The following is an 18,146-nucleotide window of genomic DNA, read 5'->3' as shown; positions in this document are numbered from 1 at the left end:
CTAAATCCCGGAAAAAACGATGAAACTTGAAAAAAGATCTGATACTCTTGAAATTCCCTCGTAATTGAATGACCTCTTACCTGATAAATCATTTCGAGAAATTAAAGACGACCCCCACTTTCAAGGAACTCGCCATATCTGGAGTGCCACGTGAATTCCGTTTCGTATCTTTTTCTTTTTTTTATTTCTTTTGCGAACAAGCAAATCGTTCTCCGCAGAAAGATATCAGCAGGAAATATTAATATTTATCCGGATCATACGTAGTGAAGATAGAAGCACTAGCTCGGTAGATCAATCGTTTGCTTTCGCATTTTCGGCGCAGTACTCGAAAGAAATATATTTCCAATCAATTATTAATATGGCCCACCTTCGATTGATCGATTTTTGCCTCCACCACTAGGCACAGTTTCGGTGAGCAATTTTCGCAAAGGAAATGGGCTCGCGAGGTGGCTGGTCAACGAGAAATTCTCTCGGCTTATGGTGGCGTCAAATTGGAAGACGTCAGAGGGATGAGAGCTCCGTTCCTCTCGGTAAGTGAAGTCTAAAATGCAGAAAAAAAAATGTCAACCAATCAATTCCGATATTCCGAACATTCTGTGCGGAATAAGATTTTATGTGAATTTTAAAGAAGTTAGAAAAAAAAATTGGGGCGAGATTGAGTCCTAAGTGGGTGGTGATTTTCCACGTGGGAGGGTACCATGCTATTCAGCAATCCTACTAACGAAACGTCTCTATCGATGAGCCAGAATTATTGAAGATGTTTTATTAATTACTCCCAGGTGGGAGGCAACAACATGTTCAAGATGCTATGGGATACGAACTTCACCTACGACTCATCGATGCCGATTTACGAGAATCGACCCCCGAGCTGGCCATACACCTTGGATTACAAGCTCTTCCACGACTGCATGATCCCCCCATGTCCGACCAGGTCGTACCCAGGACTATGGGAAGTGCCCATGGTGATGTGGCAGGACTTGAACGGTGGAAGGTGCTCCATGGGTGATGCTTGCAGCAACCCCCCGACCCCTGATGGGGTCTATAAAATGCTTATCAAGAATTTCGAGAGGCACTATACGACCAACAGGTTGCTAGAACAAATCTCCCCATGGGGAAATTATCCTCAGGGACCCTGAATATGGAATTACCGATTAATGGGGATTTATTCCAGGGCACCCTTCGGTCTGTTCTACCACGCCGCGTGGTTCACTCAGCCACACCATAAGGAAGGTTTCATCTCCTTCCTGGACACCATCGTCGCCATGGACGATGTCTGGGTCGTGACAAACTGGCAAGCTCTCCAATGGGTGAGAAACCCCACCCCGTTGTCTCTCATGGGGAATTTCGAGCCATTTGGATGCAATTATGCGGTAAGAGTCTCGTAATAACGGCGTGATATGTATATATAATTTTTTTTTTTCTTATCATCTCGATGTCATCCCCGGTCCCCTAATTGTTATTTACTACGTGGACATTTTAATTAACGATTTTATTTAATCTTCGGCTGATACGTTTTACAGGATAGGCCGAAAAAGTGCAATAACGCGAAGGTGTGCAATCTGTGGCACAAGAGTGGAGTGCGGTACATGAAGACGTGCCAAGCTTGTCCTGATATTTATCCCTGGACGGGGAAAACGGGAATCAGAAGCAGCCGAATTGATAACGAGGTGGACACCCACGAATGAGGCGAAATTCCACCCCTCGAGACCCGATTAGCGATAAGTTAATCATTTCCCGACCGCGACTCAAAGCGTTTCCCGAAGAATTAGACGCGGCGGGAATTTTTCTCTGATGACCGAGTACGCCGAATTATTATCGGCGATCGATCGATTAATCAGGTAATTAGGAATTGACAATTATACAGACACGGATGGCACCTCGAGTTATGGAAAGTGAGGACGACGGAGCTCACAGGAGGGTGAAATTGAAGGCGAGGATATGAAATTGAATGTGCGTCCTTCGGCGTACTCGGCCGGGGGTGCGACAAGTCCATTTATTTAAATTAATTCTTAATTCATACTTAAGGGGGTTAATAGATTACGAATCAAAGTGATCATAAAAGCGGATGGAAAGGCGTAGGAAATATTTACACGACTGTATTTCTTTAATCTCATATATCAAGTAGACCTTATGATATGAAAGGAGAAAAAGAAGCGTTTCAAAATGGCGGACTCTCGAGGCTGGAAATTTCTGATTCATTTATTAACGCGTGAATAATTCCGGGAAAATGGGAAGGAAAAAAATGGTTATCGTGGGTTTAGAAAGTAGGAGAGATTTAAGTCCACTTTGATAAGAATGTCATTTATAAACTGTTAATCCCCTTAAACGATCGAATTCCCGACTCTTAATCGAGGTCACCGATCAAAAGCATCGGGTCGGATGAGGACCTAATATTATGTAATACTGTTTGTTTTTCTTTTTTTTTTTCGTATCGTCGACGTAAACTTATATTCGTAGAACTCGATGTTTAAATTGTAGGAAGCTCCTTTGTACATATGGAATTTTTTTAAACGATCGTTGAATCTGTCATGGCAGCCTCGCGACGAGAAAGAGGAGATTGTAGCTTTTTTAATGTCGGGGAACTTAATCGGGAGCTTCGCTTTTATTGCAAATGTCTCGAAGGAGGGCCTTAAAAGTGCCTTCGCGGAAATTTGTTAAGGGAGGGAAGTAGACATGTGCAATCCTTTTTATACGATCCACCGAAATTATCGAGATGGGGATCAATTTCCGGTGAAATTGCATCGTCGGTGGTCTGGGCTGTATCCTCGAATCGATTGAAAATTAATATGCGATTCGAGAATGGGGCCTTATCACGAATCATTGTATTTTCGAGCGTACCACCAATTGCGAGAGAATCCTCGTGTTTACCTCCTAGAAACTAGATGCATTATGCATTTAATAAATAACCATTTCGGTACACTTACTCTCGACTTGCATATGCTCGAGAATGATGAATAGAATGACCCGTCCATTTAAATTAATTTCAATTTCATTAATCACTTTCAGGAAAATAAATCATCGGGTAATGATTTTCTTTTTAAATAAATTATCCAACGAAGATATTCAGCCATCGATGATTAGGAAATGGCAAATAACAACGCTCTTCGTACTTGTTACGTAATTATTAATGAGGCGGTCTCAATACTTATTGTTAATTGATTCAATTAAAATATATTACATTTCGTGGTGAAATATTAATTAAGAACAATTATAAATACTAATTATCCAGCATGAGGCGTCTTTGTCTACGTTCGCATGGATGTCTCGTTAAAGTGATTAGACATGTCAATGCCTTATCGTCGTTGCAACGAGAACAATTGACAGGGTCGTTGCGACATATACATTAACATATACTCTAGACTTTCCGCTATAAAAGTACAAAAGGTAGTCCCGCCTCGCTAGAAATCTTCGCTCTTCATTATATTATCATGTAATAAATTAATAACGTTAAATACTGATCTACAGAGTCTGACTTATGGCGGGCGATAATTATCGTAATTACTCTATATGGCAGTGATCTCGCTACTTACATACGTAGAATGTCAACGCTCACACGAGTACGTTTATCTGTACAGACATGCTTTCATGAACTATTCGGTGATCTGTCATTAATCGACAGGGACTTTTTTGGACCGTGGTAATAATCATTGCGAGAGCAATTAATATACTCGTTTCTGGTCGGTACGGATTAAATGCGATCTCGATGGAATGACTATTAGATGCGCGATGTCGAAGGCTAGATTAGGAACTCGGTAGAGTTCCTGGATTTCACATTAACCCCTTCGTCCATTGTTTCTCAAATTCATTCCCGGGACAATTGTTAACGATTCCAGACGTTTCTGACCTCGTGCCGAGCGCCGGATTTTCCGCACGCTCGGTCTAGCATCTTTTGGCTTTGTTAAGTCTTAATTGTTAACGCCTTATGCCTTAAGGGCTTATGCGAAAGTGCCGTCAAAGAGGTCTTTTTTACAATACCTATCTCCAGACCAGGTGTACCGAATCGTTTCAAACTGAACAACTTGAACACGTAGGCCTTGACATGAAATTTGTTTATAGATATTTCTTGAATTTTGTGTACGTTCAAAATTGCATCCTGAGATGCCACTTTCGCATCGCCTTAAGGATTTACGGAATCCGAGGTGCGGGGAAACTCCCGCTCTTTTCCACGTATAGGAGTTCCACTTCCACTCGATCATGGGGTCTTTGGAGGTGGCGATGTTGCACAAATTGCACCGATCGAGGATTTTTATTGCACGGGGCACGAGCTAAGATGAATATTGTGCAATTCGGCCATGTCCGTCCAATCCCGCCTTTCGCCTCCCATCATGACGTTCCGAATGCACCCGTTGAAATGGTCCCGACTGAGCAATGTTCCCTTGGGAACGGAGGCTGCGATGTAAAATTATTAACAATTATTCTCAACGTCACTAATGAAAAGAAGATCCCGTAAATTGTGGTAATATTAAATGATAAAGGGGAAGGTCAGTAGTCGACGGTAAGAATAAAGATGACCAGTGTCACTTGAGAATCTTTAGCCTTAACTTGCGGTAAAGAGTTCCGGTAAGGAAATTTGTAAGAAACGCGAAACTTAACCGAACAAAGTAGGTCGATTGAAGTTTCTTATCGTTCACCTGGCAGTCCACCGATGTACAAAGGACTCGATCCAGTAGAGCCCATGAAATGGTAATTGACATTGGCAGGAAGTCCAAATTTCTGGTCCAGCTCGTCCACCTTCAGAGTCAACTCTTCGTCGTTATAGACCGCCTGTATCCTGTGCCACCGGTTGTCGCATATGGCATAAGGACTCGAGAAATGTTGCTCAACATACAGGGGATTATTGTCGCCCAGGTCACCAGACATTATGACTTTGCCATTGTTCAGCTCTAATGCCAACGAAGGAGTGCCTCCAGGCGCGGTTACGGAGAGCAAAACCCCCGACAGTTCGGAAGTCCTGAACTCAAGTTGAAGTTCCAGGACGGCTCCCAGTTCGAAGTTCTTCTCTGAAAAGGGAAAGCCAAACTGTACCTGGAGAAATTATCTTGTACGATTAAAATTGGCAAAACTGCGCCCAGGAGAAATTACTGTATATCGCGTAAGCGTCATCCTGGAAGTAAGCTCCACTTTCGACACTTGGGAAGCATTGTCCGACATTGTAGGCTCTGCTTGTAGAGCCAACCATGTCGTAGATGTTGCCGTTGACTCTGAGGCCTCTGATGCAGCCCTTCAGGGTGTCCAATTTGGCGACAACCTGGTCCGGAAGTGGAGTACCACTTTCGGGGAGGCCACCGATGTACATCATGGACGCCAAGCCGATTTTCCTCGGAACTTTGATAGTCCTAGGGGTCTGGGTGTCAACCACCAATGTCAGCTTCCTCTCGTCGTGGCTTATCACCACGTGGTGCCAGTTCCCGTCGTTGCAGGGGGTTTTGAATAATATCTCCTTCTTCTGCTTGCTCTTCACCAAGAGGGAGAGCTGCCCATCGCGGATCACCACCATCAGGTATTGCTTCAGTCTCAGGCCCTTAATAAATTCATCGAATCGGATCAAGGTCCCGATACCATATAATATCCTTATCACCAAAGTCTGATAACTCGATTTGGCATACCGGAGTGATGAACAGCAACCCGTTCGGGTAGTAAGTCCGGAAGTCGAACTCGATCACGTACTTCTTCTCCCAGAATTTCTTGAAGTTCAGGTACAGTTGCGTATGACTCTGCGGCTTATCACCGAATTTTAGAGCTCCGGGTTCCAGAGAGTAATATGGCACTTTTTGACATCCTTCCGGCTGGGTTGACATACCTCTTGATAAGGATGCAGAAGGGACGTAGGTTGGAGGGTCCTTGCCCAACCTAGGTCCTGATCGACCGATCAGAGCATGATCGAATGCGGTGGCCTCGTCGAACCTCAAGACCCTGAGAAAATAAATTTTTTTATTTAAACAATCCACGGTAATAAAATATATAATTGACCCAAGGAAGTACATTTCAAGAACTGGGATTCAATGTATATGAATATTAATTCATATATCCTCCTTTGAAGGAGAACGGTGCGATCGAATCCTGATGTTTGATATTAATTAATGTTAATTTATTTTATTTTTACACTTACTCGTCGTTAAAGATAGCGTCCTTGATCGCACCGTACAAGGGAACGGTGGTCCCTATCATGTTTGTATTATTTATCAATGCTGGCAATCCCCCAAAAAAGAGTCCACCATTTGATTCCGGGGCTCTGATAGCCGCTCCTGTTGGCAATCTCCCACTGCTCTGATAAGCGTCATCGATCCTCAGTTCCACGTCTTTTCTCTTCTTCAGCACCAACACCGAGTGGTACTTCCCGTCATTGAAAGTACTATTACTCCGGATCATAAGTTCACCTCTTCCCGAATTAATGCGCACCTGAACTTGTCCATTGACAACGGCCACGGAGTAGTAGCTGTCCTTCTGTAAAATCCAATAAGTGTTGATACCATTCAAACTCCACCTTATCAAAATCTTAATTCGGTAGTGCAATTACAATCGAGTCTCCCTCCGATGTCTGCATATTGGTCAGTCTCTCTTCCTGTCCCTGGAAGGTGGACAAAAGGAGCATGGCGTCACTCTGCATAGTCCTGAAGGAGAAGCTGATAGCCGAGGATATCTTCTTCAAGGTAAAAGCACGGTGCTCCAAGTACCCATCCCCATAAAATCCGACAATCTTCAAGGCCTGTTGATAAGATTTCAAAGGATTAACCTTCCACTTTTCAATTCTTCCGACCCTGAAGAGCGTGACCCTCTCCCACCGCTTTTCCGACCTTCTTCCCGCGGCGTAAAAAATTAAAAAAAAAAATATCCACGATCAAATGAATAAAAAACCATTAAATGTATGGGCCTCGAGACCTCCCTTGGGCTTTCATATCCACGTGGAAAAAGTTTCAAGGGATTCGATAGACGCGATTTGGAGGGATCTCATATATAGACCGAGGGTTACTTTGTTTTTTACATCGCATTGAGATTGGATATCAGCTGATTAGTAATTTATTTTTATTCTACTACTCACTCTGTTCCCACAACTCGGCTCCACCCCGTAATACTGTTCAGCCATGGGGTCGTAACCCTCTTGGATGATGATGTTCGACATGCAACCAAGGAAAGAAATCTGGGAGGGAAGAAGCAGTTTTTCCGCGTGAAAACTGGGAGGCACTCCACCTATGTAATACTTCGCTTGCGCTAAATCAGGAATGTCTTCATTTTTCGGCTGAGGTGTCGGAGCTCCTATTTTCTTGTCCACCTCGCCATTCACGCTCAGACTGCACTTTTCAATGTTCTTCCGGAGTTGGTACTGCCTGAAGGCATCGACTTTTGTCCAGTTCCCATTGTTGTACTTCTGGGTGGAGGACATCTCCATGCTGACGTTCCCTCCATACCCGACATGCAGGATGACTCTTCCTTCCCGGAGGAAAATCATGATATGTTGACTCTGTTGGGAGGAAACCTCGTTAATAAATATTGTAAATTCTGCCAATGCTCTAAACGACCCGAGGAAAATCTAGGGATGAGGAAGCTCGGGGATAAATAAAAAAATTAATAAATAGATATCCACGCGTACGTTCTCTTGATTGATCGCCAGGAAGAGGAGGGCGTTTTCGTCGAAGGTCCTGAAACTGATGGAGACTCCAAATGTGTATTTGTTGTAAGGACCGGAAGATACTCTGCTTCTAACCGCGTAACCTTCTCCATTAAAACTGTAAGCGATGTCATCTCTGGCATCCTCCACCCTGGAAACGGGGAGATTGGATTGTTACAATTAATAACCAGGTCTTAGGATGGGCATTAAGGGGATGAATTTTTCTACAGGCGGTTTAGTGAGATATTAAATTAATAAGAATTATGAAGTCTGGTCCGTTTCGTCCAGGTGTGGAATTTTTATTAATTTAATATTACCCTTCCATGCACGCCTCACACGCCATGTCCGGCGCGGTGGTGACGAAGTTCCAAAGCCCAAATGGCTTCCCATCTAAAATCACTTGATGGACGCAAACGGGAAGCCCATTGCTGGCAATTAGTTCCATCGGCCTTCTTTGAGATTCCGGGATCCCACCTAGCCAAACTCTGTCGGTCATTGTCACGTCCAATCTGCCATAATCGGAGCTCGTTGCGTTGATAGCGGGGAGATATCGCCCGGAAGTGGAGAGCTGCTTCCTGACACTCAATTTGCCTACATACATGGTCCTGGGGATATGATTGCAAGGTTTAAGTAACGCAAGGGATGACATAATCCCTTATTAAGGAATCATATTTAATTTCACCTTTCCGCCTCGACTCGGTACCAGAAATTGTCTTCTTCGATCCCACCTGACTCTATCACTTCTGGGTGGGTGATAACACCGGTACCTCCACCCACGTTCCACACGAATCTGATTTTTCGATTGACCATTTCCAACGCCACGAAATCGTCCTAAAAATTACCGGAAGATTGAACCTTATCCCCCTTACCAATATTATATAATAATTTCTCCTGGCTCCTCTTATCCCAGATTTAATCTCTCTCTTCACTTTTACTTTACTAAATAGGGGAGGAGAGAAAATGTAAGGAGGGATTTGAAATTTCGGAATTCCTTACGTTCATGCTACTCGGCAAGTAGAAGAGCACCCCCTCTCTGTGGTGCTTGTCAATGGCAAATGTCATGACAATGGTCGTTGTCGTGGATGGCTGCAATGCGGTCGGTCTGTAAGACCTTACGCACTTTTTGCCATACACTGATTTCAATGAAATCCTGATCTGAAAAGACCGAAGGAAAAAATATGTAATTTTTTATCCTTTCGAAAAGGCATCCCCCTAATTGTTAATTACCCCATCGGCGGTGTTCCGCGCCTCTGCGATTTTATTCTTAAGGTTTTGCAATTTCCTCGCCAAGGTGTCGTTCCATTTGTCGAACTCGGCTTGACGTGTCATCGCTGCGTGGGTCAAGCTTGTCAATTTGGCATCTGCTTTTTTAATGTCACTCTGCGCATCTGCCACTGAAAGAGCCATTATTGTACCTACCTCAAAAACTTAACTAATAATTATTCTAAATTAATTTCCATACACTTCTCAGTGGCGAGGCTGATCTTCGAGTCCCCTTCTCGTTTCAAATCGTTCAGCTTTGGTTTCAAGACGTTGGACACTCCTTGATTAAGATCCTCTATCAGAATTTCCGAACGGTGAATCGATCCCAGGACTTCTTCGTTACCCGCCGAAATCGTATGCAAATTATCTTGCACTGAGGGCGGAAATAAATTTCGACAGTTAATAAATAATTGTCGGGTATTTCTGAGCGAGCTTAAGTAATCTCCTAAGTGTACGGCAATTACCCCTCTTGCTCTCGTTCTTCAACTCCCTTAATTTAATGTTTATCTCGTTGTCCTTGATCCCCGTACTGTTAAGGGTGTTTTTCAAATTTGCAACCCCCTGTTTTTGCCTCTCCAGCTGATCTCTTGCCGTAATCACTGGTCGATCATGTCGCATTGCCCTCTCCAATTGCTCGTTAGACGTCTTGAACATGTCTTTTGCACTGTCCAGCAGTGACCTCTCTCGAAATCCACCCGGGAAGACCTTAAACGAAATTTTCGCAATTTTTTTAAGCCACTTTTCGGTACCTTCAGACTTCAAGTACTTTCATTTCCACTATTCGTACAATGAAAGTTCAGAGAAAAAAACTACAATTCCATATCCATTGCCCAGATTTTTTTTTGCAATTTTTATAATTTTACAAACCTTATCATGAACGTCATCGGTTATCTCCTTCGCAGCTTTCCCGGCATTTAACGCGACCATTAATGTGTCAACAATTGTTTGATATGCATGACTCGCCTTCAAAGGATTCGCCGCCTCGTTCCTCGTCGCCGTGAATAAACTACAAACAATCGTCTTAATTATGTAAAACCGCATGGATAATGGTTAATATTTGAAGGGATAAAAATTCATTCATACCCGACATATTGATCGGCGTAATTCGAGAGATTTTGAGCGTGCTCTACAGCAGGGAGTACATATTTCTCCTCGTACTCGTAATTAAGTCTGTATAAAATCTCTTCCTTAACATTCAAGTCTTCCGTCCCGTTGATCAATCTACTTCGCAATTTAGGAATGCTCTGAAATACGATAAAAAAAATTCATATTCGATACCCTATTTTTTCCTGAATTTTTCCGGCCTTATCGAGGATACCTGAAAATTCTTCTCGCTGTCGAGTATGGATTTTCTCGCATCGTTGATTAACTTATCACCCTCGTTTATCGATTCCAGGATATCGTAATTCAAGCCAGTTATTTTATTCCGGTGATACTTGAGGTCGTCTAAGGTCCTGTTAATTTCCTTGTAGAATCCGTCGTAGGTGAACAATGTCTCCATGGTGTCCTCCAGGATTGTCCTCAAGTCCTTCACCTTATCGGAGAGAATTTCCGCGATTTTCTTGGTTTTTGCAAGGGACTCTCGCGGATCGTATCGAGAGTTCAACCAATCGATATATTCCACGGCGTCGCTGGGGAAAAAAAAAAAATTCACAATTACTATAAACTCCCTGGCAAATTAGGAGCTTTTTTATGAATTTTTATGAGCTTTTTATGCATTTTCTAGGCTTACTCCAAAACGCGTTGGATCTCTCGAGACTTATCCGAAAAGTCTACGATCTTCAATCCATTCAAAGTCCTCCTGGCCTCCTTGAGAGCTTTTTGAATTTCGACTTTCCGATCGCCGTCGCCGTACCTGAAGAGCTCCGACACCGTATCTGAGAGGAAAATATGGTAATTAATATTCATCAATGCCCTGTAATTTCGACCTAGTGTAAAAAAATAACACGGTCTTGTATAACCGAAGAAAAAACGACAATTCCACACCCTGCAGCTTCTTCTTCAGGGTGGAGGTTTCTAAAAGCGTCTCGAAGCCATTATTCTTGCACACCTCGGTCCTGGACTTCCAGACCTCAGCCCGATCCACCTGATCTTTCACCTGAAAAAATGAATCCCTGATATGAACTCCTGAGGTCCTTTATCGAAATTTCGAAGATTTATCAAATCCAAGCTTACACTCCTGAGGAGTCCTTCAGCGTTCTTCAGCATCCTGCTGTATTCGTACCTCGGTACGTTCCTCAGCCTTTGCCTGACTTTCTTATCAGCCTCTACCTCCTCGTGGAGCATCGTGGCATTGGAGTCGACAAAGTCAAGTTCTTCCCAGGGTGGAGGAACATACCCCCCAGAAATGTGCGTGGTCTCCTCAGCAAGTGTCAATGAGAGCAGCTCCAAGTCGTCCAAGAGGATCCCCGTGCAGTTGTCGTTGCACGCTAAGGTGCAACAGCGGTAATTAATTCCAGGACCAGTTGCAGAATTGATTAAGAGTGATAACAAGGGGAGAACTATCTCCTTCAGGTTCCGGTATATCACGCTTTGCCGACGAGCAATTGTACCTACACGTGCAGACGTCATTGATAAATGCATGTCGAGGTGCAGTGCACTCGGAGCAATCCCTCCCAGTGGATCCATCCCTGCAGGTGCATTGTCCAGTAAATTCGTCACATTCGTCCCCAGTACTTCCAGCTGGATTGCAGTTGCATGGCACGCAAACTCCCCCCGGCAAGTCCGGTTTCCCATAATAACCGAACTCGCATCTTTCGCAAAAGTCCCCGATGTAACCTGTCGACGCAAATGCAAATTTCGTATTTATGCTGTAATAATAATTAAAAAAAAAATAGAAAAAAATTGAAATTGACATCATCTCGTTTACCTGGTTTGCAGTGACAAATGGCTTCCGTGTCAGAGTTCACCACGCACGTCTTGGAGAACCTCTTATCAGCCTGGGGACAAGGACAAGGTCTGCAGCCCTCGAAATCGGGATCCCCATAAAAGCTCTCCGCGCAGACCTCGCAACGCGCCCCTGCTGAATTTTTTCGGCAATTCTGAAAAAAAGCTCACATTGCAATTCTTCCTGCCGGTTCATGAAAGACTTCAAGGGTACCGAAGTGGCACCGAATCGTTTGAAGTGTCGCAATGCAAATGTGGAGGCTAGAGTGCCAAGAGTGACGCTCGTGGGATTTCATGGTTTTCAATTGTTTTTTTTTTATATAATTTTTTTCACATTATAACATATTTAATTTATGACTCCGATGACTTATCCTCACCAGACAGTGTCCAGTTTCTCTGTCGCAGATCTCCGATCTGCCGTTGCACTGGCATCGCCTCGCCTCCCCGACGAGCTCGATGATGATAGTGGAAGTCGCGGTGCTATTGTTGTACCACCTATAGTAACCTAAACTGGGATCTTGACAGGAAGTGCTATTGTATTCCGGAGGGCACTCGCAAATCTCGATCCCCGTGGCCAGCGGGGGCGAGTGCGTGGGTGTCAGGACCGCAGCATCCAAAGAGGCCTCTAAAAGCCTGGAAAAACGTTCACAAATTTTCCCGTCTGCGTAATCACTCTCGATATATCGATGCCAGGCTCGAGAGATGCTCGAAAAAATAAATGAAAAAAAAAAATTAAACGTTCGATCAAATTATCCGTACTAGATATTCTGCAGTTTCAAAGGAAAAAAAAAAAAAAAAATAGAAAAAGCAATTACATTTAAAGAAAATCCCCGAATTAAGGGAATGTATGGTCTTAAATGAAAACACCATAAAGGGGAGTTAATTTTTTTTTTCCGGGCATGGATTTCAGTGAATTATGTTTGATGATACATTTCCCGGCACTTAGGAGGATTTCCTTGAAAATGGGGAAATCGCTCACGTGATTTTCTGGAATTCCGAGTGATCGGACGCCTTCAGCAGGATGTGCTGCACATTCTGCAAGGCCACCATGAGCTGCTCTCTGGACACCTTGTAATCGGGCCGATTGTGCACCTGCCACAAGGACTCGTGCAACCTGGAAGCAAACCCATGGTTTAGTTGGCCTTGCAGGGCAAAAGTCGATCCGAAGCTCGCACCGACTCTTCACCTGATCTCGTAGTGGTCGTTGGTAACTGGCAGGTGCAGGTAGTACTCCAGGATGATCTTGTTACCCTGCAGCTGCACGAGGGGATACCGCGAACTGGAGTGCAACGGCTCGCCACCTTCGGTCTTGGTCGAGAATCTCAGAAAACCGCCATAAGAAACGACCTATGGGATCGAAAGATCCTTAATCTGTTAAATGTAAAAGGGGGTACCGCGTAAAAAATATAATCCTTACCTTGTCCCCCAGGAAGGAGATTGGCAGCTGCCAATATAGGGGGTAATTGTAGTACAAATTAGATGACAGCGTGACATCGCCTTCGGTCCCAGGAATGACCGACAATCCGTTCGTCACGTTTAATCCTCCGTTAAGGGAGGAGAACGTCATCGAGGAACCGTAGTTCGTCACCTGAGAGTTTTTCGTGGTATCGTTTAAATCTTCCACTTTATTCCCCAATTTTTATAGGCAAGTGCTTTTTGAGGAGACTTACGACTACGTCATTGATCGAATCATTGACCGCCAGGACTCTCGGACGTGACAGTCTCCGTTGACCCCAGGTCAGTCCAGCTTGATGACAGAGAGTTGACCTCCCGAAGCAGAAGCACTCGGTGCATCCTTTTGGATTTTCTGCAGCCAGGCCGAAAGTCCCCTCTTTGCATTGATTGCACTGCCTGCTGATTGCATTCTCCTGCGAGTGGAATAAAAAAAAAAATTAATCACGACTGGAGGGAAATCCCTTATCGAATCCTTGGCATGGTGCACCGTGATAGCATGTGGACTATTTGTAAAAAAGGAAAAGGGCTTCGGTTGTTCGGTGAGTACCTTGCAGGGACATTGGCCATTTTCGTCGCAACTGCAGATTCCGTCTTGGCATTGGCGAGTGCCAAGGATGCTGCAGCTGCAGGGCCTGCACCTAGGGTAGCCGTAGTACCCCCTGCTGCACCTGTCGCACCTGAGTCCCTCGAACCCATCCCTGCAGGGGCATTGGCCATAGGCGTCGCAATGAGGCCTGGTGGACCCTGGGCTGCAGCTGCAGGGCTTGCATCCTAAACCTGGTACCAGGTCGTAGGACCCTGGTCTGCAACGATCGCAATGTTCTCCAAAAGTCAGGGCAGGGCAGATGCAACGTCCAGTGTCGGGGTCGCAAATGTGTCCTGGACGGTCGCAAATGTCGCACACTGTAAAATCATTGCAACAATTTTTTTAACATAATTAATTCCTGCTCCGGAGAGAATGATAAATGCCATAAATTCAGGGCTCGCTCATAAAAACCCCTCGAGTTTAATTTGCCCTAGATAAGACCGAAAAAAAAAAATTGCAAAAATTAATTTAATGGACATTTGTTCATGAGAAAAAAAAAATAAGTGCCTTTGAAAAGTGACTTAATTGTTATATTATGTTATAAGTGAGTTTAATTGTTATATTCCATTTAGACGGTATCAGTAGGCCGTCGTTCCTTGATAAGGCAAACGATCGCGGATTGGAGCGAGCCGGAGGAAAAGAGGACTTTTCTAGGGGAAATCCGAAGCTAGGGCGATCCACTTTGCGCCTCGTAAATATTGATATTACTTAACGACTTGCAACAGCTGCTCGTCGTAAAGCGTTTCTAGCTTGCGTTAATTCGCCCCTGGAAATGCACCTTAAACGGCGATTATGCAAATCCCGTGCACGAGGCATCCCGGCCGGTTGCGAGTGTCGTTTAAGACCTCCGACCGAACGACTCCTTCGGCTTCCTGCAGCTCCTCCAAAGGACGAAGTAAACAGACGTCCCATCCTTGCGACGTACTTTATGTCACCTGACTGGACGTACTTTATGCAAATCCTCGAGACCGACTCGATGGACCGCTCAGACCATGAGAAATTCCCCCATAAGGACATAACTTCTACAGAGATGGCTCCTCCTTTCCCATAAACAATCATGGGAATCAATATCATCGTCAACTAGTTACGAGCTATGAGCTCTAACACGGTTAATTTAATCCCTGACGACGTTAATGTTAATGTTAATCGTGTCAATGTTACCAGATCGCGCCTCTAGAAGAGGAGTGCCAAGGACCCCCATTAATTTCTTTTTTCCTTCCCTTTAATTCCAATTTATGAGCAGAATCTTTTTCAATTCGATTAATTAACTACGGACCATGATCATCATCATGAATGAGAGAAGGTTGAAATAGGATAAGAAGTTATCGGTGATTTTAAGGGTTTTAAGGGTCACGTCCATTATCATCCGTCTTTGTATGTTTATATCCCTGGGTTTAATTTATTCCTCCCTCCTTTTTCTTCTTCCTGTCAAGGGACAAGCTTTGAAAGGGCTTCCAGATTGATTTAAAGTCCTTCGAGGACGTCATTTATTCCGAGCTGTCATCCCACGACCTGCTATCGAGAGCATGACTCACATTGACATCCTTTCTCGGAGAATCCGTAATATCCTGGCAGACAGTCATCGCATCGAGGTCCACCCACGCCGGGTTTGCAATAACAATGTCCGGTGTCATCCCTACAGGAAGAGTTGAAGGATCCCATCGAGTCGCATCCGCAAGGGGCGCATCCTGCACCTGTCGCCATGCCCCAGTAACTGACCTTTGACAAAACAAATATCTCCCGAGTAAATTAACCACGAAATGGACACATGATCCTAAGCTAAAGAAACCCTTTAATGACTCCGTACATAACGCATATTTTTCTTAATAATTATTTCACATTGTTAATCAGTGGGGCTCGTTATCACGAGGTCCTTACCTTGCACTGGTCACATGATCTGCCAATCACATGGGGTTTGCATTGACATTGACCTGTTATGATGTCACATGCAGTGGACGTCGATCCAACGACGTTGCAGCGACAGCCTAGAAAAAAAAAATGCATCGCGTGTTATCACCTTAGGTCCTGATAAGTGACATTTCCTGCGTGGGTTCGGTTTATTAAAGACGGGTGAAAAATTAAATATTAGGCGGCAGGACATTTTCCGATCGTGAACAGTCATCCAGCCTCAAGGACTCGTCTTCGGAGAACTTGTCAGACCGAATACTAAATTTCGTCCTTTTCTATGTCATTGCATTTGTCAATTGGCAACGTGATCGGCGCGACGGTCCCATTGTATTCAAATTAGGGCCAGACACGAGGTCATCGATGATCTTTGATTATGCGACTCGTGCGTGAACTGTCTAAGTAAATCCGCGGATTATCCTTCAGGGTCCTGGAACTCGTCCGACAGCCGGGAAACAGGATCATCGGATTACCGTTCTTCTTAATGATGATAATTAATGACAATAATTTACAGTCAACGAGACGCGTCACTGTCTCCTTTGCGCGGCTTAATCCGCATTATGCAAATCGATTACCACTGATCAAATCGATCGCGCCTTTCCGATCGTATAACAGCAACATGTGTGTTCCACTCATTTCATGACTACATATATAAACCCGTTAAAAATGATTTTTAAGACGTAGCTCATCACGTCATTCAACTGAACGAAATAATCTCACCTGACAAATGATTAACAGTGGGTAAATAAATTGAATCTTAATGTGAAAGATTAAATCAGACTTTTCTTTTAAGTCATGCTGCATCCGGAAATGCATCCTTAAATGTGCAACAATTAAAGGATACTCTAACTACCACTTATTTTCCATAGTTCGTGTTTTACGGGAAATTGACTTGGAAATAATTACACCTTGTCACTAATTATGGGAGATTAATTACACTTTGTTTAATTATTCAATGTCGGGGGGAGATTGAGTTCTCTCCGGGGAATATCGCGCATGGCTGGAATAATATGCAGGATATAGTTGTTCCGATAGAGAATGCGATTATTGCGGTTAGGGCAGGGTAGATTAGCGATTGTTGGCATGTGCCTATTAGACGATGTATGCCGCTGCAGTCCGACTTGTCTGGTGCACCGATCTGCAGCTGCAGTGCTGCAACGCTGCAGCCCTATCGCCGTGTCATCGGACGGTAGCACGTGCGAAAGTGCATTTTAATCAAACCCTGGAACCGGTAATGCCGTGTCACTTGCTACTGAAACTGCAATTAAATCCTATCCCTATCTCAAGGAAAGAATTTTAATAAAAATTAATTTCCCCGAAGAAAAAAGAAATAAAAAAAAAATATGCATCCCCGTGCACGGCGTCTTTTTCTCCCGATTTTTCCGGACACTCGTATGAATTTCCGAAATATTTAATAATTATCAATCAATCGATCAAATAGAATTTTGCATATTCGGCTCGGATGGGATTGATAAGCTTTTTATCAATTTTAATGACGTCAATGACGGAGCCCCAATTTCGTCACCGACGAATCGAGGTTCGTCTCGATTGATCGATGCGAAACAAACAGCCGGACATGTGATCTCTAATTAACTAATTGGCAACGAGTCCTCAATTCTTGGACATGCTCGGTCATTTGGAGCAAATGTAGCGGTGGCTTAATTATCGCCAGCGGCGTGGCAAATCATTGCTAATTTGTTATCACAGGGCTTCTCATTCGACATCGGTTAATGTGACGCCCTTTAACTCCCACATTTTGACATCGCAATTACCGTGTACATGAAAATAATCGATACACTTGTCATTTGCATTACCGATCTCACGCGTACGCGTAATGAGGCGTAAAGCGAGGGTCCTTCAATTTTTATATTAATCTCGCTCGCATTAATCCTTAAGGGAGTACCACTGCAATTGCTCTGAAGTGCACCGTGCAAGTAGTCTAGTCAATAATTGGTCGGCCGAAATTATCATTTCCGTAATTAGCGGGGAGAAAATGTTTCTCTAATATTTGACAATTCATCGAAACGCATTTGACGGCTCAGAAGTACTCGAAGAAAATGTACGATGCACGTCAGTGGTATTTTATTGAATAGGTGCAGTACTGCAGAATGCAACATGCAGTAGAAGCCCTCAATCTAGCCGTCTATAAACGAAACGTCGCTTAGCCATTTCGAAGGTAGCATTACGCAGTAAGTGATACCTGGCCACTTATCGATTTATCGGTCGGTAAATTGCACGCTATTACGATCTTCTCGGGAGACCTCGAAGAGGAGCAAGGAGGCGAAGAGAGGCGACTAAATAAAAACCAAAGACGAGCCATTTTAATTTTCATCTATTTGAAAAAAAAAAATTTCGGGATCTTCTCCTTTATTTTAACGTCGATTTTAATTAATTCGCCTTAGAGAAAATAAATCAGACGAGCGATTTTAATTTTCCATCCATTTG

At 43.9% G+C, this 18,146-nt stretch overlaps 2 protein-coding genes across 4 annotated transcripts in view; one reads left to right on the top strand and one right to left on the bottom strand.

Moving 5' to 3' along the window:
• LOC105696933 overlaps positions 1 to 4,198 on the top strand; it is a 39,172-nt gene extending 34,974 nt beyond the window's left edge. Inside the window, exons 13-16 of one of the 3 annotated variants that reach the window (XM_012419792.2) lie at positions 401 to 530; positions 780 to 1,087; positions 1,172 to 1,370; positions 1,521 to 4,198. In XM_012419792.2, the coding sequence (XP_012275215.1) occupies positions 401 to 530; positions 780 to 1,087; positions 1,172 to 1,370; positions 1,521 to 1,685 (802 nt within the window). In that variant the 3' untranslated portion in view covers positions 1,686 to 4,198. The remainder of the gene's footprint in view (positions 1 to 400; positions 531 to 779; positions 1,088 to 1,171; positions 1,371 to 1,520) is intronic. The other 2 variants (XM_012419791.2, XM_012419793.2) reach the window with 2 other exon arrangements.
• A 28-nt stretch (positions 4,199 to 4,226) lies between these two features.
• The window catches only part of LOC105696734 (laminin subunit alpha-2), a 29,964-nt gene continuing 16,044 nt past the window's right edge, over positions 4,227 to 18,146 (bottom strand). The window contains exons 2-31 of the mRNA XM_023433056.1: positions 15,675 to 15,781; positions 15,332 to 15,515; positions 13,758 to 14,113; positions 13,426 to 13,623; positions 13,173 to 13,343; positions 12,942 to 13,102; positions 12,735 to 12,869; positions 12,133 to 12,388; positions 11,739 to 11,910; positions 11,426 to 11,647; positions 11,045 to 11,298; positions 10,856 to 10,967; positions 10,602 to 10,746; positions 10,188 to 10,500; positions 9,953 to 10,113; positions 9,737 to 9,875; positions 9,334 to 9,574; positions 9,069 to 9,242; positions 8,834 to 9,000; positions 8,603 to 8,761; positions 8,289 to 8,437; positions 7,924 to 8,211; positions 7,589 to 7,757; positions 7,040 to 7,459; positions 6,518 to 6,706; positions 6,110 to 6,444; positions 5,607 to 5,913; positions 5,083 to 5,521; positions 4,632 to 5,000; positions 4,227 to 4,389 (exon numbers count right to left, since the gene is read on the bottom strand). Of these exons, the coding sequence (XP_023288824.1) occupies positions 4,247 to 4,389; positions 4,632 to 5,000; positions 5,083 to 5,521; positions 5,607 to 5,913; positions 6,110 to 6,444; positions 6,518 to 6,706; positions 7,040 to 7,459; positions 7,589 to 7,757; positions 7,924 to 8,211; positions 8,289 to 8,437; positions 8,603 to 8,761; positions 8,834 to 9,000; positions 9,069 to 9,242; positions 9,334 to 9,574; positions 9,737 to 9,875; positions 9,953 to 10,113; positions 10,188 to 10,500; positions 10,602 to 10,746; positions 10,856 to 10,967; positions 11,045 to 11,298; positions 11,426 to 11,647; positions 11,739 to 11,910; positions 12,133 to 12,388; positions 12,735 to 12,869; positions 12,942 to 13,102; positions 13,173 to 13,343; positions 13,426 to 13,623; positions 13,758 to 14,113; positions 15,332 to 15,515; positions 15,675 to 15,781 (6,635 nt within the window). The 3' untranslated portion in view covers positions 4,227 to 4,246. The remainder of the gene's footprint in view (positions 4,390 to 4,631; positions 5,001 to 5,082; positions 5,522 to 5,606; positions 5,914 to 6,109; positions 6,445 to 6,517; positions 6,707 to 7,039; positions 7,460 to 7,588; positions 7,758 to 7,923; positions 8,212 to 8,288; positions 8,438 to 8,602; positions 8,762 to 8,833; positions 9,001 to 9,068; positions 9,243 to 9,333; positions 9,575 to 9,736; positions 9,876 to 9,952; positions 10,114 to 10,187; positions 10,501 to 10,601; positions 10,747 to 10,855; positions 10,968 to 11,044; positions 11,299 to 11,425; positions 11,648 to 11,738; positions 11,911 to 12,132; positions 12,389 to 12,734; positions 12,870 to 12,941; positions 13,103 to 13,172; positions 13,344 to 13,425; positions 13,624 to 13,757; positions 14,114 to 15,331; positions 15,516 to 15,674; positions 15,782 to 18,146) is intronic.

The sequence above is a fragment of the Orussus abietinus genome, unplaced genomic scaffold (assembly GCF_000612105.2).
Source record: "Orussus abietinus isolate OABI.00-Male unplaced genomic scaffold, Oabi_2.0 scaffold16, whole genome shotgun sequence".
In the NCBI taxonomy this organism is placed as follows: Eukaryota; Metazoa; Arthropoda; class Insecta; order Hymenoptera; family Orussidae; genus Orussus; species Orussus abietinus.
The sequence above is the reverse complement of the archived record's forward strand: the minus strand, read 5'-3'. Positions and strand labels throughout refer to the sequence as shown.